The 21,817-nt window shown below is 48.5% G+C and overlaps 5 protein-coding genes across 12 annotated transcripts; 3 read left to right on the top strand and 2 right to left on the bottom strand.

The window, feature by feature from the left end:
- The first annotated feature begins 52 nt into the window (after positions 1 to 52).
- On the top strand, positions 53 to 5,527 carry LOC120899907. Its single transcript, XM_040306252.1, has 5 exons — positions 53 to 923; positions 998 to 2,908; positions 2,984 to 4,126; positions 4,716 to 5,229; positions 5,306 to 5,527. Exons 1-5 carry the CDS (start codon positions 231 to 233, stop codon positions 5,380 to 5,382), a joined length of 4,338 nt encoding a protein of 1,445 aa, XP_040162186.1. The 5' UTR covers positions 53 to 230; the 3' UTR covers positions 5,383 to 5,527.
- Positions 5,249 to 6,199, bottom strand: LOC120899915 (DPH3 homolog). The gene is made up of 3 exons (XM_040306272.1): positions 6,068 to 6,199; positions 5,602 to 5,975; positions 5,249 to 5,489 (listed from the first exon to the last, which is right to left on the bottom strand). Exon 2 carries the CDS (start codon positions 5,894 to 5,896, stop codon positions 5,639 to 5,641), a length of 258 nt encoding a protein of 85 aa, XP_040162206.1. The 5' UTR covers positions 5,897 to 5,975; positions 6,068 to 6,199; the 3' UTR covers positions 5,249 to 5,489; positions 5,602 to 5,638.
- A 149-nt stretch (positions 6,200 to 6,348) lies between these two features.
- Positions 6,349 to 9,239, top strand: LOC120899912 (galectin-9B-like). Of its 7 annotated transcripts, none has more exons than XM_040306262.1 (8): positions 6,349 to 6,670; positions 6,765 to 6,853; positions 6,964 to 7,328; positions 7,441 to 7,581; positions 7,744 to 7,862; positions 8,223 to 8,405; positions 8,550 to 8,780; positions 8,970 to 9,239. In XM_040306262.1, exons 1-8 carry the CDS (start codon positions 6,644 to 6,646, stop codon positions 9,108 to 9,110), a joined length of 1,296 nt encoding a protein of 431 aa, XP_040162196.1. In that variant the 5' UTR covers positions 6,349 to 6,643; the 3' UTR covers positions 9,111 to 9,239. The 7 variants fall into 7 exon arrangements, with proteins under 7 accessions (XP_040162196.1, XP_040162195.1, XP_040162197.1 ...); XM_040306261.1 differs by having other exon boundaries at positions 8,223 to 8,417; XM_040306263.1 differs by having other exon boundaries at positions 6,350 to 6,670; positions 8,223 to 8,417; positions 8,550 to 8,794; positions 8,970 to 9,104.
- A 1,098-nt stretch (positions 9,240 to 10,337) lies between these two features.
- LOC120899910 (dynamin-like 120 kDa protein, mitochondrial) lies at positions 10,338 to 15,696 on the bottom strand. 2 transcript variants are annotated; one of them, XM_040306256.1, is made up of 11 exons: positions 15,510 to 15,696; positions 14,831 to 15,291; positions 14,652 to 14,768; positions 14,012 to 14,056; positions 13,013 to 13,782; positions 12,666 to 12,940; positions 12,406 to 12,567; positions 12,139 to 12,326; positions 11,471 to 12,062; positions 11,108 to 11,397; positions 10,338 to 11,036 (listed from the first exon to the last, which is right to left on the bottom strand). In XM_040306256.1, the coding sequence occupies exons 1-11, from the start codon at positions 15,536 to 15,538 to the stop codon at positions 10,972 to 10,974; spliced, it is 2,994 nt and encodes a 997-aa protein (XP_040162190.1). In that variant the 5' UTR covers positions 15,539 to 15,696; the 3' UTR covers positions 10,338 to 10,971. The 2 variants fall into 2 exon arrangements, with proteins under 2 accessions (XP_040162190.1, XP_040162192.1); XM_040306258.1 differs by lacking the exon at positions 14,012 to 14,056.
- Positions 15,697 to 15,980: 284 nt separating this feature from the next.
- Positions 15,981 to 19,597, top strand: LOC120904717 (nucleolar MIF4G domain-containing protein 1 homolog). Its single transcript, XM_040314952.1, has 3 exons — positions 15,981 to 16,113; positions 16,189 to 18,435; positions 18,557 to 19,597. The coding sequence occupies exons 1-3, from the start codon at positions 16,103 to 16,105 to the stop codon at positions 19,530 to 19,532; spliced, it is 3,234 nt and encodes a 1,077-aa protein (XP_040170886.1). The 5' UTR covers positions 15,981 to 16,102; the 3' UTR covers positions 19,533 to 19,597.
- The last annotated feature ends 2,220 nt before the right edge of the window (positions 19,598 to 21,817 follow it).

Below are 21,817 nucleotides of genomic sequence, written 5' to 3'. Positions count from 1 at the left end.
CCGTTGACAGTTGGTTTGAATTTACAGCTTGGGTAACGATCACAACCGAAACATTCAACGCCACAGCCAAAGGACGCGCAGCCGTTGGTACCGATCGAAGCGGCCATCGACGTCCTGTTTGGACGTGTTTCTATACCTCGAGTGCGTTTGGTTTGTGTTCTTTTTGCAAGTAATTTTGTCGTCCATTTCCTGACCGCTCCAGTAGAGTTGTTGTGTTGGGTGGTTGCAGGATGGAGTTCAAAGTGTTTTACAAAAACCACTCCCAGCACCAGTGGGGCGACCAGGTGCTGGAGGAAATGACCAGGAAGAATAAAGTAATGCGGGCCAAGTCTCGCCATGAGATGCGGCAAGCATTCCGTAATATGACCAACGAATCGGAAGAAGAAAATGATGAACCACAGCAGCTGCAGCAAGATGCAAACACAAAGCAATCCGAAAACAGTGACAACAAACCAGTGTCGGAAGAGGAACAGTATCGCAGACGGCTGCAGCGTTTGCTACAGTTTCGTGAACAGAAGCGCCGGATGCAGCAGGAGAAAAAGATCAAAACCAAAGCACCGTTCGTGCCGTTCGTACCGAAGAAACTCGTCGAGGTGACGCAAGAGTCACTGGCGGAAGGTACTGCGCGCCCGAAAAAGCCCCTCAGCGAGCTGCTCGATCAGGCGATGCAAACGGTAGCGATCGGCAGCAAAACGCCTGCCCCAGTGGTAAAGAGCATCAAACCTCGGGTAGACTGTTGGCGCACGGAAAAGCTGACCCCAAAGGCAACGGAAAACGTGCCACCGAAAATCCTACCCTCGGAGAAACTGAAAACGAATCCCACCAAGTCGGCAGTAAAGGGGCTGAAACCGGATTTGAAGCGCGCGAAGGAAACGCAGCAACCAGTGCAGCAGAAGCCGATCAAAACCATCCGACATGCTGTGGTAAGTATATATTGTACCGGGTGCATGTGGTGCATGGTTGAACTCACGTTTTTCTTAACCATTCTTCTCCACAGACAGCGCAAACCGTTCGACCACTGTCCCAGCAGAAGAAGCCAGCATTTGTCTTAAAGGTAAAGCCTCCTCCACACGATGGCAAACAGACCGGTGGTGGCGGAACATCTGCCATGATTACTTCGACCGTACGCAAACATCGCAAACCGTTAGCGTTCACGTTTGAACCGGAGTCAGAAATTAAGAAAGACAAAGGATTGCTGAACGTAATCAAAACGGCGGAACTTTTCGATGGCATTAGCCCGATCGAGGTAGAGTCGCCGTCGGTGCGAATTCCGGCCTCCAATGGTGTTAGACATTCATCGCCGATAGCATTGAGAGCGGAAGGCGACAGCATTTGGGATCCACAGCCGGTGGCTTGCTTGTCGACATACGATGCAACGGTCGTGCATGATACGGTCAAATTGAACGATTCGGCCATTATGGACACAAAGGGCATGAATGAACAGCAGATCGATGGTAATATTAGCGACTGGGTACCGGCAGTGGTACACGAAATCGACAACGACACGATTGTAATAGGCGACGACGATGATGAGGTGTTTAAGGAGGCTGAAATGAGCGATGCTTCGGCATTTGATAAGCTGGAAAATCGCAATAGGAAACCGGCTTTGAATGAATCGTTCACCATCAGCGTTGATACGGCTCCATCCAATGGTCGTCCAGCGATTGTTTACCACGAGCAAACGGTACCGCCACTATTGCATATGGTGACGAATAATGGCAACAATGCGACTTCCCTCACATCGCTTTCTGTAATCGAGATCAATTCATCTCACTCCATGGAACAGGACCGTAGTAGCAGCAGTTTGCCAAAGGAGAAGGGATTGAATGGATCCAAAGCGAAGAAGCGCATCTCGTGGTCTTTTACCGAAAAACCGTTGAAAACCGAAATCGAACAAATCGCTCAACCCACGGAGCAGGGCTTACCAGAACAGAGCGAGCTGGATGGATCAAAGACAAAGAAGCGTGCTTCGTTAATATTTACCGAAGAACCGCTGGAAAACGAAATCGTTCCCAGCCGTGCGAATTTATCGCTCGACGAAAAGATTCAACAATCTTCTGTCGACGACGCTGATGCTATTCAGAGCACTGCAGTCAACAACATATCGCTCCGGCGTGTACGTCGCAGCTCGGTACGACTGAGTGAACCATCGCTCGATGAACAGATCGACGATCTAGCATCACCGAAAGAGGTACAGGAAAAGACACGCTTCTACTACGAGAAGGTCGACAGCGAGCTGGAACGTTTGCAGGGCTTGTGTGAGCTTTACGCACCGTTCCTCGAACCAGAGCACGAACTGAACGATCACTGTCGTGGGTTAATCATCGCGGCCCAGGGCCAAACGAACATTCTGATCAAGAAGAAGCTTAACAAATTCCGGGAGCTGATTGAGCATTACGAAATGAAGTGGAACGACCGCAAGGTACGGCATGACGATCTGGACGGCTTCTGGGTGATGCTGTCGCTCGATTTGGACAACTTAAACAAACGCTTCGACGAGCTGCGATCGTTGAAGGAAAACAACTGGCAGGAGTTGGCACCGTCGCCGGAACCACAGGCCAAAACGAAAAAGCTCCGCGCCGGTGGTGGTATACGAAAGCGCGAAAAGAAGCAGCCAGCGGCTGGCACCAAAGCGTCGTCCTCCGTCATCGCGGATCTGATACGCAAAGCGCGACAGGAAAAGCAAAAGCAAAAAACGACGGTGGATGATTTGGAACAGTTGAAGGATACGGTCACCGTTGTAACGACGCCGGAAAAGCGTGCAGTACGCTTTGGAAAGTCCCCGAAACGTTCCTCCGTACAGCAGCGGCGCTCTAGTCTATGCACGGGTGGTACACCGATCGTATCCGACTGGGAACAGCCATCGGAGCCGGAAGAGCTCTCCAAGCGACGTACCATTTTCCCCGAGGTGAGTAAAATCTCAGATTTTTCATCGATTTTTATTTCGCGTACAATAATTCACAAATTTCCTCATCCCCCGTAGATTACGCAGCAAAAAACGGAAGATGTAAAGTCGATTCTGAAAACGCCAAAGGTTAAGAACGGCCGGCGGGCGAAGAGTGTCCTCTTTCTCGATTCCGGCCTGGATACACCGGCAACCCGCTGTCGGCACACATCCCGTTCGATCGTGGACACACCGAAGCCGAAGATCAAATTTAACGACGAGCTCGAAATCGAGCACATGGACAACCTGGCCACCGAGTCGAAACCAGTGGAAGACGAAACCATTGCTGGCCAAGCAAATTTAACGCAAGAGGAGAAGGTTCAACCATGTTCTGTCGGTGAGGGTGACGCTATTCCCAACACTTCCACCAGCAATACACCTCTCCGTCGTAGCCGTCGCAACTCGGTACGAATCACAGAGCCAGCGGTGGTCGAGCCGAACGACGATCCAGCACCGCCGAAAGAGGTGCAGGAAAAGACACGCTTCTACTACGAGATAATCGACAACGAAGTAGGCCGTTTGCAGGGTTTGTGTGACCTTTACGCACCGTTCCTCGAACCAGAGCACGAACTGAGCGATCACTGTCGCGGTTTGATCATCGCAGCCCAGGGCCAAACGAACATTCTGTTCAAGAAGAAGTTTACCAAGTTCCGGGAGCTGATAGGGCACTATGAATTGAAGTGGAACGACCGCAAGGTACGGCGTGACGATCTGGATGGCTTCTGGGTGATGCTGTCGCTCGATCTGGACAACTTAAACAAACGCTTCGACGAGCTGCGATCGTTGAAGGAAAACAACTGGCAGGAGTTGGCACCGTCGCCGCAACCACAGGCCAAAACGAAAAAGCTCCGCGCCGGTGGTGGTATACGAAAGCGCGAAAAGAAGCAGCCAGCGGCTGGCACCAAAGCGTCGTCCTCCGTCATCGCGGATCTGATACGCAAAGCGCGACAGGAAAAGCAAAAGCAAAAAACGACGGTGGATGATTTGGAACAGTTGAAGGATACGGTCACCGTTGTAACGACGCCGGAAAAGCGTGCAGTACGCTTCGGAAAGTCCCCGAAACGTTCCTCCCTGCAGCAGCGGCGCTCTAGTCTATGCCCGGGTGGTACACCGACCGTATTCCACTGGGAACAGCCATCCAAACTGGAAGAACTTTCCAAGCGACGTACCATTTTTCCCGATGTAAGTTTAGTTTCCTCGTTATTCGCTGTAGTCTGCAATAGTGTTGGGTAAATCTGTTTCAGATTAAGGAATCTGAATTGATCTTTCAATTGATTCAATTTAACTCTCGAAAGAATCATGAATCTCAAGATTCTTATGTCTCTAAAGATTCACGAATCTCAGGTATTTTTGATGTAATCTTTCAAGATACATGAATATTTTGAGATTCATGAATCTTTGAATATTCATGAATCTCGAAGGATTCATAAATGTCTAAATAATCATAGAGTTTGAGCTTCTTATTATCTTTCTTCTTGGCGTAACAACCTACGTGGTCATGCCAACCTATATAGACTTTCGAGACTTCTTAGAAGATTCGTGAATCTATAGAGATTCATGAATTTCTAGATATTCATGAATCTTAAAAGATTATTTAAAGATTCTATTCGAGATTCGAATCACTCATCGCTGAAGATTCATATGAATGATTCGCAACGAAAGATTCATGAAACGAAACCCAACACTAGTCCGTACTCAAATAGCACACCAACCATGTCCGTCTTTGTTTTAATTAAATTAATTAATACATTTTTCCCATCCCCTTGCGTAGATCACACTGCACAGAACGGAAGAGGTAAAGTCGATACTGAAAACGCCAAAGGTCAAGAACGACCGGCGGGCGAAGAGTGTCCTCTTTCTCGATTCCGGTCTGGATACGCCGCAAACCCGTCGCCGGCATACGTCGCGCTCGATCGTGGACACACCGAAGCCGAAGATCAAATTTAACGACGAGCTCGAGATCGAGCACATCGACAATCTGGCCGCCCGGACACCGTCCCGGCTGGATATGGAGATACAGAAGCGGCTCAGACATTCGCAGCTGCTGAATGCATCTGCCGTGTCCGTTCCGGCCAGCGAAAGCAACCAACAGTCGGACGACAGCGTGGACACAGACGATGCGAAGCAGGGACGCAAGGTTTATGCGCGTGGAACGCCACGTCGGAGTGCGGCAAGCCAACGACGATCCAGGCCGGGGCGAACGTCGGCCAGTGTCATCGCGGACGTGTTCGGCGAGGACTCGGGCGATAGTAAGGACTGCCACAACAGCTTCGAGGGAGAAACAGGTAATTGAAGCACTTTGTGTACTTTGTTATCTCTTCGTTTTGTACTATGATCATGTTTTTCCACTTATATTTTCAGATGCCGCAAAACGTTTGACTCGTTCTTCGGTGAATCCACGCGCGAAGAAGTTAGACTACAGCAAAACAGAACCGTAACACACGTGTGCACACGGGACCTGTAAGTTATTTTCACCATACTGTACTTGTTAGTGTTTTAATTGTTGATGCACTCTGTGTTTTCCTCCTTTTTATCTGGTTTGCGACTGAAAATAAACATGAAAATACATTTTTCTCCCTGTAAGTGTAAGACACTGCCATCCTTCTTCCGGTTTTTCCACAGTGAAATATGTCACATTTAGCTAAAAGTATTATTACCTAGCTTTATTCTTCGTAATATTCACACTTGACCAGTTTAGTTCTTTTCCAGCTGATCGGTCGTTTTACCCGCCACCGCTTCCGTTTCGTCCTGTTCCGCGGCAAACGCTTCCGGATCGTAGATCACCTTCACTATGAGCGAGCAGCTCGGGCAGGTAGCGACCTCCTCGCCCGCGATCAGCTCTTCCCGGCTGATCTGAAACCGGTCACCGCACGGGCACGGGTAGTAGTACATCTCTTCCTCCTCGTCGTACTCGAAATCCTCGATTTCGACCTCATCGTGGTACACACTCATCTCACTGGCCGGCCGTACAGCGGGTAGACGGCAAGCGGCATCATACAGCGGCGGCAGCAATTTGTCCTGCCCCCCTTCCCTGTGAACATACAGTCGACGTGCCACTTGGTCACTTTCTCTATTGTGCAAGCTATTTCCCCTTTCGGGTACACCTAGTTAATTTATTTTTACCTGTCGCGGGGACACAAACACGCGCGAGTGTTGCCTTCGGTTTTCGGGACCTTCGAGACGGACACTTCGATGGCACAAAGCAAAGCAGCAACGCATGGCAGCGCGTGTTGTTTACATCCCGCTCAAATGACAGTTCAGCGTTACACCCATCACCAAGCGTTACGCGGCCGTTACAATCGGGTAATGGCGCAATATTTTTGAAATCCATACAGCCAAGCTCACTTACACACGCCAACGCGCGGCGGGGTTGATGTATTGACTCATCGTCATTACGGAAATTGGGGGGTGGTGGGAGGCAGAACCTTTTTTCTCTCCATGGCTGATGTACGCGCACTTGACTCAGTTATCGAAGGCACGTCGATTTCGTACGTACGATAACGGAGCCCAAAGCTATAAAGTAAACATACAACGTAGCGCTATCTATCATTTAGCGTTTGTCAGTTTTCGCGTACGGGAACTCTTTGTGACGGTTTGGTAGTACATTTAGTGTGCGTGTGTTTAAAATATCGTGCAGTGTTTTATAAGAAACCTCGTTTGAAGAAAGTTGATTGTTTGTGGCTGTAGCTCGTTACACTAATGGCTACGATTCCGCAATATGCTCCCGTAAGTATCATTGGAAAAAAGGTTGCTTTTCCACCCTGTCAAGGGGCGAATGTCTGATGAGTCAGCGTTTCGTTTTCTTTCGCTTCCATTCTAGACCCTTCCCTTTTTGGGGCTAATACCGGGCGGATTAAGCCCGGGACGTATGCTGCGTATCAAGGGCATCATTACCAACCATGGAGAACGGTGAGGAAATTCACACGCCTACAGCTTTTGCTGTTGCGTTGTAGCTGTGATGAGTCATGTTTCTAATAATGTTTTTTTTTTCTTTTCAAACCATTTTTCACCCACACCAGCTGCCAGATCTACATTCAATCGGGTGCGGCAGTGAATCCGCGCGACGATGTCACGCTGCACATTAGCATTCGACCGCACGAGCACGCGATCGTGCGCAACTCGATCCAGAACCAGGTGGTCGGGCCGGAGGAACGCTACGGTGGCTGCCCGATCCGGTACGGCGAAAGCTTCGATCTGCTGATACTGGCCGAAGCGACGCAGTACAAAATTGCCATCAACGGTGCACACTTCTGCACGTTCGGGCACCGGTTGCCGTTGCATCGGGCGCAGTACATTTCGATCGCCGCCGGCGGCACGATCTATTCGATCCTGTCCGAGGCGGACGTGCCGGGCTCGGTGCCAGTGAATCCATATCCACCAATCGGTAGGTGTCACAGCAGTGCAAATAACAGCGAAGAAAATCCTTATCTTATCTCGTGTGTTCGATATTTCCCCTCCCCTTAACACGCACACCTTACCTTATCATCCACCAACAGTGCATCTCCCTCCAGCGGCACCGTACGCACCACCGGCGATGGGCTTTGTACCGCATGCGCCACCATCGAACTTACCGCCACCGCCCCCCTACACACCGCTGCCATCGCACCCAATCGGTGGCGGTAGTGGCCACTATCCAGGTAGAACCAGGCGGCTACTCTTTGGGAAACTGTTCTAAGCCCGTAACCGACCGATCGACTACACCACCACCACTGTCACACAACCTCTTCCTTATCTAATGTCTTAATGTGTTGTGTCCGTTTTCCCATTTTTTTGGTTCAACTTCGGCTACAAATCTAAAGGAGTAGGTGGCTATCCACTACCACCACCACCACCGCCACCGCCGTCGACGATGCCCGGCTATCCGCACTATCCTACGCAGCCCCCTGGAGCGCGGCTGCCGGCGGCCGTGCCATTTTCGGTACTGTTCAAAGAAGAGTTGCAGGCAAAAGTTGAGCAAATGTAATGCACTGTTTACGACCCAAACACACCTATCCTTTGCTACCTTAGTACTGGCATACACCCCCCTATTACGTGTCCTGCTGCAGTCCGTGGCTTTTTAGAGAACGGGTATGCTGGCAGTTGGTTAGAAAATTTCGCTGGCAAATAGTTTTGGCATTTATGTTTGCTCTTCTGTGTCCTAGAGTCTATATGCGTTTCTTTATGTCGTTTTTACGCTTCAAACACGTGGCGTTACATTTGCTTACTGTGTTGTCCGTGTAAATTCCGTTATCTGTAAGTTAATTCTAAATTTCCTATTCCATTACGCCGAAACGAAAAGCCTTCCCCATCCCATGATGCTTCACGCGAAGACAATCGCGTTAAGATGAAAACCCTCCCGTTCAAACAAACGATCACTAGTGGCATACGGCAAACGCAAGATTTTCTTCGCAACGCAGTAGGCGATAAATCAAACGCCAAAGGAATGGCTGCCCATTCCCCCATCTCTGCTCACTCCCATCAGGCAAGTGTCCAGGTATGCGAGAAGCTGCTATCACATTCCATTCCATTGTAAGGTGTTTGTGTTATTATTTGATGTTTTCTGTGTTTTGTATTCGTCTTTCCTTTGCGATCTCAATCATCACCACTTGCCCCGCTTGCCATACAGCCTGGTTTCGTGATGCCGTCAGGGAGTGGTCCAGGATATGGTGCACCAATGTATCCAACGGCACCACTACCACCACCACCAGGCGCCCTCTACCCGGCTGGATATCCAAGCGCGCCACATCCTCAACCACAGCAACAGCAGAGCGCAGGCTTTGCAGTGACGCCCGGTGGTGTAACGTCGACAGCTTTAGTGGCTGGCACGGGTGCTGCCATTGCTTCTAAAATGCTTCCCGTACGTTGCAAAATGTGAGATCAGTGTATTTTTGTTTGATTTTCTATTTTTTTTTGTCTGTTTGGCTATTTTGTTTCCAAAGAGCTGTTGGCTTAAGGGGTTTTAAAAGTGTCTGTTTTGATTTGAGTGTTGGGATTTAGCGGTAGTTGAAGATGACAAAATAATAGCTGTGCTTTTATACTGTTTCAGAAAGGGAAAACCAGCAGATTACTAAAGTACGGTGCCGCAGCCGGTGCAGTCGGTCTTGGAGGGTACGCCCTGTCGAAGGCGTTCCGGCGTAAAGGCAGCAGTAGCAGTAGCAGCAGCAGCAGTAGTAGTGACAGTGACTAGATTTTATTACACACTTTATCGATATCATAGAAGCACATTGAAACGAAATAGTCATATTGATTTAAAAAGTTGTTAAAAAGTAAGATTGGAATATATTATTACCATTTGGAGCATTCAATTTACAGCACACTCCATTTTTATCGTATCAATTCCCTATAGTTAAGCATACGTGCCGAAACATTTTTATATTCTTTTTTACTAGCTAAGTTATTATATTTCTTTATTGCGAAAAGAACAACACATTAAGGATTTCTTTACAGTTGCTTATGGATTTTGTTTGCCGTGGTGGAATTCTGACTCCCTTTGATATTGTATTGGATCCAATTGGATTCCAAGTGTGCCTTAGCATAAAGGCTGCCATTGAATGCACTTTCAGCATTCTGTCGCAGCTTTACAGGGTTGTGAGCATTATGAAGTAATTCCTGTTGGATTCCGATTGAGCAGTGGTCTTCAACTTGATGTCCGTGGCATTGATGTTTATTAACATACGTGATCTGCGGAAGAATTGATTACTTTTTAAAGAAAAGCTTTTTTGCTCAACCAAGGTCAAATTTTCATCCGGCATACCTAGAGTAAGATTTTAACATATTTGATCAAAAAGTGTTGAACAAATGTAACCGATGTTAGCCGCGGGCGCATGCATTTACAAAGCCTAAGTGGTCAGTGATACTAAAAAGTTTGGAGAGCACCTATTATCCCTCATGCCTCATTGGCTTCCCTTTAAGACAAGAAGGTCAAGAAAGTGTCTCAAAATCATTAGAACCCCTGAAAACCTCTGTAAGGGCCTCAGGCTTTCTTAGACTTTTATCGATTTCACATGCTGATAACATGAGCAGAAGCTGTACTAGTGATAAACTCTGATTAGCTGGTGCTGTAGATAATTTTGTTCGAAGAGAAAGTGTGACACTTTGGCCGTATTCCAAATCGTATTTCAAAAATGCAGTAGATACTAGAATGATATAGAGTTGCGAATGCGTAGTAAATGTCTCGTAAACATGACATGCACTATCTACTTTCTACACTTCCCCTTGGTTTTGATGGAATCGTTTTGGGGATCATTTACTTCCTGAAATTGCGTTTAGAATTGGTGCACAATCTTACGAAGAACTTACCTCTTTTTACCTTCGACACCGCCCAAACCCCACATAGAGCTCCAATCGCATGGAACACTTCCTGCCATCATAATATATTGCTGGTTTCATTTCAATTCCTTTCGAAATTCCTATGTTAATTTTTCCATAAGATTACATTTATTTCAAGTACTCGATTAGCCAATGACTTTTTTTTTCTTTCCGCACACTTTCCACTTTCATCACATTTAAATAGAGCACGATAGCAGCAAGCCGCTTGTACGGTGCGCGAGCGTTTTGTGCGTTCTACTAATTTGTAACACGCAGTTTTGTTTGGCTGAGGGAAGAAGGAACGATGTCCCTTGATTTTGCTTAAACTCTTCTCTTACTGTGATTAGTAGTTGCACATGCAGAAGTTCAAAAGGAAAAAAAACGGCTTACTGTATGTATCTTTCCAAATATACACGGCTTACAATAAAGGTAGCGCGGCGGCGGCGGCGGCGTACTCAGAATGCTGCTGGCACACGCGAATACTTTCCTCCGTCCGACCTGGACTGGGATTGGTTTCGCGTGGGGCGCCACTCGCGCTCACTGGCGATGTGCAGAATTGGATGACTTTGCTTTGCAAGCGCAAATAAATAACATGTGTCCGATTCCGGAAGTGTAACTGCCGTCGCTGGCACATTGTGCAGCGCGCGCGCGCGTTCGTAGAACCGAATCGACCGGAACGAAACAATAACAGCCCATATTGGAGGAGAAGATGATGGTAGCAGCGGTGACTAAAGGGGCGATTACTTTTCCAGATTAAGCGCGTTGATAAACTCTTCCAGCTTTTCCTGAATCTGTCGCACGCGAACTGAAATAAGGAGAAATGTCGTTGCATGAAAATGGCATGCGTCTTTCAGCGCGAGGCAAAGCGTTACTTACTCAGCTCCTCTGCCAGCTGCACGCGCTTCCCAGTGAGCAGCTGCAACTTCTTCTCGTCATCCTCACCGTACTCGTCCAGCACTTCCTTTATTTCCTTATCTAAACGCCGCGCCTCCCGGTTGATAACCTGCTGGCGGAGCGCATTCGCCGTCACCTTGATGACCTGCTGGATGCGCCAGAACAGTACCACGTCGCTGCAGTTCACCTCACAGTCGCTGCCCTGCTGCGAGTACAGGTAGTACGCCTTCCGGCAATCGTACGCACGGTTTAGCGCTTGCTTGAGGAAATGCCTGCAATTCGAAACGCAGAAAAAGGGCGATTTAATACATCGCTTTAGGGAGCGCCCTGTGTGTCTTGTCTTACCGCCTGTAGATGGGATACCACGTCTCCCGGATGTAGTCCGTCTCCACCTCCACGTTGCCCCGCTGGAGGTTTTTCCGCACCGTCGTCAGCTCGTCGTAGCTGAGCGTGGGCGAATGTTTCGAGTCGCTGTCGAGTATTTTGTCCAGCTCGGACTTGACCTGCCGCCGTTTGTTCTGCTCCTCGGTCGACGAGCGCCAGTGTAGCCACTTCTGGCTGGTCGAGGGACCAAACATTTCGCCGATCGTTGTCTCGGTCGCCTGCAGCTTATCCTTGACCGAGGCTTCGAAAAAGCGCACCGCCTGGTCCCACTCCTGCTTGTCGTGCACGCTCCGGTCCTCGAGCGTGTTCAGCTGTATCACGCGCAGCATATCGATCGCCTTGTCCTCCCACGAGTGCCTTCGAATGGCTTCGTCGATGACGGCACTCTTCAGGTTGTCGTACAGGTCGTCGTGATCGGGCGTGCGGCGCGCCACCTCCATCAGATGCTGGAACTCTTTCTGCAGCGCTTCCCAGCCCGCCTCGACCGATTTGGCCGGCAGTGCCTGTTCGGCCCACTGGCGCAGCTTAATATCGACCATCGTGTTAAACGAATCTGTGGGAGGTGAAAGTTTTCAGATCAATTAGTTGGAGGGCATTTGTTGTTGACGCTTAACATCTCCATCACTCACTCTGTGATCCGGACTGGGCGGCCGGTAGGTAGATGTTTTCAAACACGTAGCTTGAAAGCTTCTCCCACAGCTTGCTGTTCATCAGCTCTTCCCACTTTTTGGCGGAAACTTGGGACAGGTTGACCACCTCATCCAGCACTTCTCCCTTCGCCTTTTCGAACAGCTCATCCCGACCGGACTCGCGCAGTCTGAAAAAAATGGGAGAGAGCAACAATTGTTGGAGTTTATTGGAAAAGGGAGAAAAAGACGGACCAGATAGAAACATACCGTGGGAAGTTGTTTTTCCACTCCGTTTCCAGGTTAAAGCGTGTCGCCTTAAACGCATCCGCCTGTTGCTCGATCGTTTCACGCACCATCTTCCAGAACCGGTCGGCCACGGCTAGGCTGAGGTTTCTCGTCGTCACCTGATGGGACATTGTGACGCCACTTCTGTGTTTTTTTTTTGTTTTATGAAAAAAAAATGTGTAAATAAGTAAAAAAGGGTTTGAAACTCCACTGTCATTTGTCATATGCCCTCCAACACTTACTGGAATAGTTTGGAGTTTTTGAAAAACTTTTCCTCATATTCGCGTATCGTTTCGATGCTGTCGTCCTTGCGGCCGCGCCCCGTCACCACGGCAAAGTAGCCGAGCGCCTTCATGGGGAACAGCTTGCCGGACAGTATCTTCCGGATGCGGTTCGGGTCGGCCAAATCTTCCGCCAGGTCCACCTTCGTCAGCACGAAGATCGTACGCTTGCCAAGCGGATCGCATTGCGACACCAGGTCGGTCACGTTGCTTCGTTCCGCATCGACCGAACCGTCCTGAGATGGAAGAAATCAAACATTAAAGCTCTCTTCTCCGCTTCTCGCACTGCTCTCTCTCTCCACGCTTACCTGAATGCACAAAATGATCGCATTCGGGTTGCTCATGTAGTGTTCGGTCATGTGCTTGATCTGATCGCGCGTATCCGGCGCCATATCGACCGTCTGCGTCGAAATGATGCCCGGCAGATCGACCAGCACCATCCGCTGCAGCCCCGGTCCCTTCACCGTCATCGAGATCACGTCCATGCTGACCGTCTTGCCGCCTCGCACCGAGTTGCGCATCCGAATCTCCACATCGCGCCGCAGCTCCGCCAGATCGCTCTCCTTCGTCAGATCGTACTCCCGCTCGGAATCGCGAAACTGTGCCACATGGTACGGGCCCTCCGACAGCGTCACCTTGACCGGGGCACGCGTCATCATCTCGCCACTGCCGCGCGGGAAGATGCGCGCCTGCGCGATCGATTCCAGCACCGAAGTTTTGCCACTGCTCTGATCACCGACCACCACCACGCGCGGCAGATGGTCCGCTGTGGTGTAGCTCGTATCGTACCCGGACAGCTCGTCCAGCACCTCCGAGTACATGTCGATGAGCGACTTTTTGATGCGCTTCTTTGTCGGCTGCTTGCGGTTCGTCTTCAGTATCAGATACTGCTGCCGCAGGTCGCGGTTTTCCTTCTCGAGCTTTTCCACCTCCCGCTGGTACTTGAGCTGCACGTTCATGATTTCCGTCTGCAGCGAGTCGACCTGCGCCTGCAGGGTGTCAACGCGCTTGCGGCTGTCCTCCGCGCTGAGCCCCTTCGCGTTGACGGTGTTTTTCGCACGCAGCTCCTCTTTGGTTGCTGGTGGTTGTTTGGGGGGAGGGAAGAGAAGGAGAGCGAGAGAAAACCGGGAAGGAAAATTAACACAGCACTAGAAAAGCAAACAATCAGAACCAATTCCGAGGCGTCGTTTTTTTTAACCACTCAAGAATGACTAAATCTTTTGGTGCGCTCTGACCCCATCACCAGCATCTATCTACATAACGCATATTTAATCTTATTAGATTTTTAAACGCTAACTGGTTTTTACCTCCATATAGCTCAGAAATAAATTCTGACAAGTTCTGGAAGGAACCTAAAGAAGCCAAATAGAGAGAGAAAGAGAGGAAGAGAAAGAAAAAAATAATTTCGATTAAACGCGGCACAAACTTTCCTTTTAACTGACCCATATAAGATGGGTAGAGGGGAAGGTGAACGGGAAGAGCGAATGAATCACGATGAAACGATTAGTAACGGTACACGTTCGAATATGATTTCTCGTGAACCGTTACTCTACACACTATCGACCCGTAACGAACCCACGGCGATCGCGTTGTTGATGAAACAGTTTAGTTTTATCCAAAATGAATTAGAAATAAAGTGAATTTTAAGTGTAGCAAATTAAATTACATTTACATAGAAGAAATTAAACGCTTTTTGGCTTGTCTCTGATGCACATCTGCCAGGCTTAGTGCATTCCGTGCTATTTGTAAACACACACACGCCCGATAACCGTTCGAGCTTTTCGTGCCCAGATGATGTAAGCACGCTCACACACGAACAAACAACCAACAACCCATAATAGCTTTTACATCATCGTGAACAGTACGGGTTTTGTTAACATTTAATCATTCTTGAGCACTTGGGTCGGAACGGAACGAACACGGGATACCGGGAGCACGTTTACTTACTCTCAATCTGTGGGTTTTGTTGCGTTTCCGCTGCTTCGATTGCGTTGTCCAGCCGCTGGTCGAACCACTGTCGCCACTCGTTCAGCTTGTGCTCGCTCAGCTGCTTTAACCGGGGATCTAAAAATATGACCATGACCGTAAACAATTTTGCTTTTTCTACTCCACCACTCTGACGGTACCTATTTCGATCGAGTCTTTCACGGCGTCCTTAACGGCGAGCAGGTTTTTCGTAAAGCCGGCCCACTTCTCGTTGTCGGGGAATACCTCCTCCAGCCACTTCATGTCTGGCAGCCCGTCCTTCCACTCCTCGTACCGCTTGTTGAGCGTAACGCCACCACCGATGGCACTGCCGAGCACGAGGTAGCGCAGCTTCAGCACGCCCCTCAGCACGCGCCCGATCAGCATGCCGTAATGGCGCTGCTGCTGTCCACCATAGTACTGCCAACCGCTCGCGTTCGGGGGTCGCAGGAATTCCTGCTGCCGGTAATAGTTGTACCGGGACCAGGCCGTGGAATGGTTGCTACCGCCGGTGCCACCAGTTCCATTGCCACCATTGCCACCGGGGGTCGTAAAGCCGGAAAAGTTGACGCGGCTCACCGTGTACACGACCGGTCGAATGTGCTTGAACCGCGGGTCGATGCTGATGAACCAGACGGGCGTTTTTGGCATCGAATGGGCGTTTTTTTGTTGGCACAAGACAGGTTGACGACACGCGCGAAGACATAAGGAAAGTAAAAACAAAAAATCAATAAACTTTACATAACGATATGAGCTCATGACGGATGCAGCGAGAGAGAGCAAGCAACCAGCCAGCCGTCGTATGTCCTGGTAACAACGCGTTTTTTTTCGATGCCTTACCTCGACCATCCACGAAGCAGTTGGGCCATTTTGCGCTTCCGTTCCTTAACCGATCCTTTACCGAGTTAGGGAGCCAGCCGATGGATCATTGTACTTTGACGACGCTAAAAATTACGGGACGAATCCTTCTCTGCTGCTAGTCAGCTTTTTGCTCGGGGGCCTCTGCAAATTTCGATCCACCTCCCACTGTCATCGGGGAATTTTGACGTGCGGCGGACAAGGTGACTGCAAAAAGGTAAACTTGCAAACAAATTATTTTTTGTGGGTTGTCTGTTTTTGTAATTTTATATCGAAATCTTTATCCAATTCTTGTCCAAGTATTGCAAATTCAATTATTTATGAGCAAAATAAAACATTTTGTAGAAGCATTGCATTAAATTTTGAAAATTAACCGTTATGTTGATGGAGACAATTCAAAAGTCACCTCAACAACAACCACCTTGGCGTTAATCCACGTGCGGGAAACTGTCATATACCGGCGAATGTTGTTGTTATTCGCAAAATTGGAAACACATTCTCCTTTTGGTTCCCTTTTCACAAAAACGTGCAATTTATGGTGTTTGCGTGGTGATTTCAGTTAAAACCCGAACGCGATGAAGGTTCGGTAAGTGTGTGTTGTGTTGTTTCCTTACTTTTCCGGGTGCATATTAATATTACTTTACATCCTTGCGCGTTCCAGCCATAGCCGTCCACAGAAAAACGTTCGCCAGGGGGGCCGAAATGGGCGCAAAAGCAGCAAAGCGCCAGCGGTGAAAACGCGCAAAGATTTGCGCAAGGAAAAACGCCAGCAGAAGAAGCTGAACCGCTTCAACTACCACAACCGCAGCCGGAAGGAACGGCAGGGGCAGGGGGCAGGAGACGGCCGACACCAGAAGCAGCACGGAGGCAAGTTTGCACACGATCAGCAGTCGGATGGCGAAGACGAGTCCGAGGTGTTTGACGACGATGAAGAGATCCCGTCGGACGACTTTAGTGATGAGGAGGACAGTGGGAAGGGCATGACAAGGGGCAGCAAGAACCAGCCCGTGTCGAAACCCTACACGAGCCAGTTGGAAGTGGAGCGGGAGAAGGAAATGATGGAGTTGCGCCGGTATGAGGAGGGGCTCAAATCGAACCGCATCAAGCAGCTGGAGGCGGCGAACGAGGAGGACGATCGTGTGATTGAAAAGTACGAAAAGCTGTTGAAGATCAACCGCCGCCGGAACAAGGAAGGTATACCGAAAAGCTTCAACGATGGGTTGGACTATGCGCTGGAACTGTGCACCGACGAGAGCATACGGAAAATGTACGAAGCGGCTAAGGAGGCGGCCGAGCTGGAGGAAAACTCGGGCGATGAGTTTGTGGAGGATTTGAAGCAAGCCGTCGGGGGAAAGCTGAGCGATGTGCCGAAGGAAGATAGTGGCGAGCCGTCGAAGCGAACCAAGAAACGTAAAGAAAAGCTATCGCCTAAGGAGCGGAAAAGGGTGGAAAAGTTGAAGAAGATCGAGGAGAAGTACTTTGGGCTGGACGATATGGACGACGATTTGGGTGAGTACGATTCGGAGATGGAGCAGGAGGAGGAGGTGGCGGATGAAAACGGTGGCGAGTCGGATTATTCGGAAAACGATGAACTGTACGATTCGGACGAGGAGGAGGAGGACGACGAGCTTGAATCGGATGAGGAGCGGGTAGAGGAGAAAAATGGAAAACGAGTAAAATTTGCCCCCAAAGAGAAGGTGGACAAGAAGCGCAAGGGGGCGGATAGCATGTTCGAAGAGGACGAATTTGATGATTTCGATGATGATAATGATGCGTATTTGGATGAGGATAGTGAAGCAGAGCTTAGTGAAGAGTTCGAGCCAAGGAAAGGAGTAAAACAAAAAAATGGCACTGAAAAGAAGAGCAAAAAGACCAAACGGGATAACAATAGTGAAGAAGAAGATGTTGGAAATGGTGCAGGACGCTTCGTGTTGCTAAAACCCAGCAAAGAAAAGCAGTCGAAAAATGGAAAAGAAACGAAGAAAAAGGCAACAGGCAAGCGGAAAGCATCGTCGGACTCAGAAGAGGAACCGGAGTACGACGACGAGGAGGAAGATTTCGACGATGAAGACGATGGGCTAGACGACCTGTTCGATGATGAATCTGGCTCGGACGATCCGTCCGACGGTGAAGATGGCAGCAAATCCTCCACCAAAAAAGACGACGGCACCTGGGAAGACATCTACGGCCGTAAGCGCGACAAAGCGGGCAATATAATCAAGGAGGACAATAGTAGTGCCGGCGCAACCGGTGGCAAATACGTTCCCCCGCACCTGCGCGCCAAACTGGAGGCGGAAGCAGCCGCCAAAGGGAACGCAACCGATCCGAAGCAGCAGGAACGGTTGCAGCGGCTCCAGCGCACGCTCAAGGGACAGATTAACCGGTTGGCCGAATCGAACGTGCACCGCATCTCCATCACGCTGGACAATCTGTACATGCAGAACGCACGGCACGACATGAACAGCACGCTCACGGCGCTCATACTGGAGGCAACGGTCGTGCCCACGCTGACGCCCGAGCGGATGGTGCTGGAGCACATGCTGCTGGTGGCCATACTGCACGCCAACGTGGGCGGCGAGGTGGGCTCACAGTTTCTCGAAACGATCGTTGGCCGGTTCCTGGAGCTGCTGGGCAAGATCGAGACGACGCCGAACGAGGCAAAGCAGCTGGACAACTGCGTGCAGCTGATGTGCCACCTGTACACGTTCGACATCGTGAAGTGCAAGATCGTGCACGAGGTGATGCAAAAGCTGATCGAATGCTTCAACGAGAAGGCGGTGGAGTGCATTCTGCTGGTGCTGCGTACGGTTGGGTTTATTCTGCGCAAGGACGACCCACTGGCACTGAAGGAGTTGATCATTGCGATACAGAAGAAGGCAGCGAACGCGCCGGACAAGCTGAAGAATGAGTAAGTTGTTGGAGGCTACGAAGATGGTTGCCATGGTGAATGCAGCGGAGTAGGCGACTTGTTGAGGAATATGAAATGGATTTTAACCAACAAATTAACTCTCTTCTTTCTTTTCCCCCAGTCCGCGTGTTAAGTACATGCTGGAAATACTGTTGGCGGTGAAAAACAACAACATGAGCAAGATACCCCAGTACGATCCGACGCTGGTGGAACACTTCCGCAAGCTGCTCAAGGGCATGATCAACAACGGCAAGTACGTATCTTCGCTCAACATCGGCATCGAGGACATTGTAAAGATACCGGAGCGCGGCAAATGGTGGCTCGTTGGGTCGGCCTGGCTCGGGGCCAAAGATGCGGGGCCAAACACGGGTGGAAAACCAGGGACCACCTCCACCTCCACAGGGGAAGCCCAGTACAGCGAGCAGCTGCTCGAGCTCGCCCGCCAGCAGCGCATGAATACGGACGATCGGCGCAACGCGTTCTGCATCATCATGAGCGCGGAGGACTATCTGGACGCGTTCGAGAAGCTGCTGCGGCTAGCGATCAAAGATCTGCGCATTCTCGTGTCCGTCATCATCCACTGCGCGCTGGCGGAGAAGGACTACAACCCGTACTACAGTGTGCTGGCGCAAAAGTTTTGCGACTACGACCGGCGCTACCAGCTAGCGATCCAGTACGCGCTGTGGGATCGGTTGAAGGAGATCCATTCGCTGCAGCAGCAGCAGGTTCGCAACTTGGCCCGCTTCATTACCCACCTCATCGGGGAAGGGGGGTTGGCCCTGTCCTGCCTCAAGGTGGTCGACCTGGCTGAGATCGATAAGGTGAACTTGCGGCTGATGCGCCAGATCATGCTGGGACTGTTGCTGATGGAGGACGAGAACAAGTGTCTGCAGGTGTTCAGTCGCATCTCGGCGAGCTTCAAGCTGAAGGCATTCAAGGACGGGATCCGGCTGTTTATGCATCACTTCCTGGCACGGGGTAGCAGTTCGGCCAACAGTAGCAGCCTACCGGAGGAGCAGGTGCAGTTGCTACAGGAACGCATCAAGCAGGCCGATGAGCTGCTGGCGACGGATACGAAGATTGAGTGCGATTTTTAGAGCGACGCTGTGCAGAGATCAGAAGAAAAGAATAAATCGTTTAAAAGTGAAATGAACATAAAAAAGTAGTGCAAGTGTCTACGGAAAACGCATTTGGTGAGTAGTACCGAAAAAAGGGGGTCCAAAACGCACGTTGCTGTTGGTCGTTTTGAGAGCGATTTGGTTTATTTTTATCCCTTTTGTGTTGTGTCTTCGTTTCTTGCGTACTTTTTCCCCGTTTTTTATTTCCTTTTAATATGTTCCAGGGTTTTTTTTCGTTCTATACTCGTCGGGGATTAGCGTTTCGCTTTCCGTTTCCGCCACGCGATAGTTTTTAGTGTGATCGGTTTGTGAGTGCTGCAACGTGCGGGTTGTTTCACTTGTCCCCCGCCTGTTGCGATCTGAGCTGGTTTTGGCTGGCTTGATTGATTTCATCTTAACGCTCTCTCGGCCTTTCTTTTTCCTTTTTCGCATTAAACCCTTTCCATTCCTTCGGCCACTTTCTCTGCTCCCCTGTGTTCCTATCTTTTCTTTTTTATAGTTTTTTTTGTATAACATTTTTTCCTTTCCCTTTACTAATCCTCGCCGTTCCTATGCGTTGAGCTCTGGGGGGTATAGGATTTCTGATGCTTTAAGCTTCTCGTCTATGTGCTCGTCTCTTTTCAGACCCGAAACGCTTTCGCTTCTTTCGCTGCACAAATGCACTTTTTTTTATCCAATTCTTTCCTTTTTTCTTCTCGTTTGTTTTTGCTTGTTTTTTCCTTCAATATTCTATCCCAATAGTAAGCCGTTTTGCGTTTTTTGTATTTATTTTTCACACTTATATGTGTGTTTTTGTGTTTTGCTTTGTTGTCCAATTCGTTTTTTTTTGGCTAGTTTTGGATATTGATTAAATCTTTTACAAATTCTATATTTTGCTCCTGTATTTTCTACCACATTTTAATGTTTTTTTTTGTATGTTACCTTCTGTGGAGGGGAATGATGGAGGGGGGGGGGACAAATATGCGGGCCATTTTACTGCTTGCCTTCAATTGCGGTAGTTTTGTTTTGTTCTCTTTTTTAATTATTTTTTCTTGTCTGTTTCTTTTTTTCTTTTCGATCTCCTCTCTTTACCTGCTACAATTATTGTTGTGTTTTGTTTGTTTTCATGCTCCAATTGTTTTCCAATTAGTTTTCCTTTTTTTCGAGAGTTTTGTTTTTTGCTATTTTCTTTGTCTTTGTTACTATTGTATGAAATGCATCAACTGTGACATTTGAAACAACAATGTGTGGAGTTGAAATGTTTTAGAAATTATAGTTTTTAAGCAAATTAAGTTCTAGTTTTATTGATTTGCTTCCGTATACGTGTGTTTGAGTGCATTTTGTAAGAAATAATACACACAAAATAAAAATACAAGAAAGTCATAAACCTATCTGGGAGTGAATCGAAAGCAAACCATTCTCTTTTATATGTTTTCTTTGCCTATTTCCCCTTTTTGTTTTCCCGCTCTCTATTCATTTTATATTCATATACATATATATTTTTAGCATTTATTTTATTCACTTTCCTATAGTCTTCGGCCAGCGCTAGGCCGCTCGGACAGTCCAATCCTCCATCCGTTGGGTCCATCCATTTTATTTCGCCTCGCAAATCTTTCTGTCTTTCTTTTAATCCTCCCTACCCACTGGGTTGTTGCATCGGCGGTACCCATTCTTATTATTTCTCACCCTATCTACTTCCGTCTTCCGTGTTTGGGATTTTCTTTTTTTTTTTTTTGTTGCTTTAATCCTTTCTGCCGCTGCTTCATAGATGTAGTTCGTTTTTTATTTCGTTTTGAATTTTCCTATCCACAACCCTCCCATCCCATGTTTAGCATAAACCAAGCGCACCTCTAAACCGCACATTTTCTCATTGTCACTTTCTCCTACACACATAAACTTCTTGTGTTCGCCACGCGTTTCACACTTTCTTCGCCTGACATTCATCGTATTATTTTGTTTTATTCCTAGCACACAATCAGGTTTGTTTTGTTGCTTCATATTTTATGTTTTTTTTTCCTTTCATTTGTTATACTTTTTACTTTTTTATCCTATTATGTTGTGTGTTTCGTGATGTATGTTTAAAGTGTGTGTTTTTTTGTTTCTGTTTTACGTTCATAAAGTAATCTTTGATTCATGTGTTTTCGTTCCCGTCGTTCGAGTCACAAAACCCTATTTTGTGTGTTGTTATTTTTCCTCTGTTTCAAAATAATTTCATTTCATTTCCTCGCTTTTCGCTCCTCTTGCAAGAGGAATATAATTTTGGTTGAAACAAAATATGATTTGCA

This window comes from Anopheles arabiensis, chromosome 3 (assembly GCF_016920715.1).
Source record: "Anopheles arabiensis isolate DONGOLA chromosome 3, AaraD3, whole genome shotgun sequence".
Classification (NCBI taxonomy): domain Eukaryota; kingdom Metazoa; phylum Arthropoda; class Insecta; order Diptera; family Culicidae; genus Anopheles; species Anopheles arabiensis.
The sequence above is the reverse complement of the archived record's forward strand: the minus strand, read 5'-3'. Positions and strand labels throughout refer to the sequence as shown.

Excerpts from the sequence above, each read along its gene's own strand:
- LOC120899912 (XM_040306261.1), top strand. The coding sequence starts at position 6,644 with ATGGCTACGATTCCGCAATATGCTCCC. Across the intron at positions 7,582-7,743 it reads CGGTAGTGGCCACTATCCAG|GAGTAGGTGGCTATCCACTA; the intron begins GTAGAACCAGGC and ends ACAAATCTAAAG. Across the intron at positions 8,418-8,549 it reads CCCATCAGGCAAGTGTCCAG|CCTGGTTTCGTGATGCCGTC; the intron begins GTATGCGAGAAG and ends CTTGCCATACAG.
- LOC120899910 (XM_040306256.1), bottom strand. The coding sequence starts at position 15,538 with ATGGCCCAACTGCTTCGTGGATGGTCGAG. Across the intron at positions 15,292-15,509 it reads CTGCTTCGTGGATGGTCGAG|CATCGACCCGCGGTTCAAGC; the intron begins GTAAGGCATCGA and ends CTGGTTCATCAG. Across the intron at positions 12,063-12,138 it reads CGCCCAGTCCGGATCACAGA|ATTCGTTTAACACGATGGTC; the intron begins GTGAGTGATGGA and ends CACCTCCCACAG.
- LOC120899907 (XM_040306252.1), top strand. The coding sequence starts at position 231 with ATGGAGTTCAAAGTGTTTTACAAAAACCACTCCCAGCACCAGTGGGGC. Across the intron at positions 2,909-2,983 it reads GACGTACCATTTTCCCCGAG|ATTACGCAGCAAAAAACGGA; the intron begins GTGAGTAAAATC and ends CATCCCCCGTAG. Across the intron at positions 4,127-4,715 it reads GACGTACCATTTTTCCCGAT|ATCACACTGCACAGAACGGA; the intron begins GTAAGTTTAGTT and ends CCCCTTGCGTAG.
- LOC120899915 (XM_040306272.1), bottom strand. The coding sequence starts at position 5,896 with ATGAGTGTGTACCACGATGAGGTCGAAATCGAGGATTTCGAGTACGAC.
- LOC120904717 (XM_040314952.1), top strand. Across the intron at positions 18,436-18,556 it reads CCGGACAAGCTGAAGAATGA|TCCGCGTGTTAAGTACATGC; the intron begins GTAAGTTGTTGG and ends CTTTTCCCCCAG.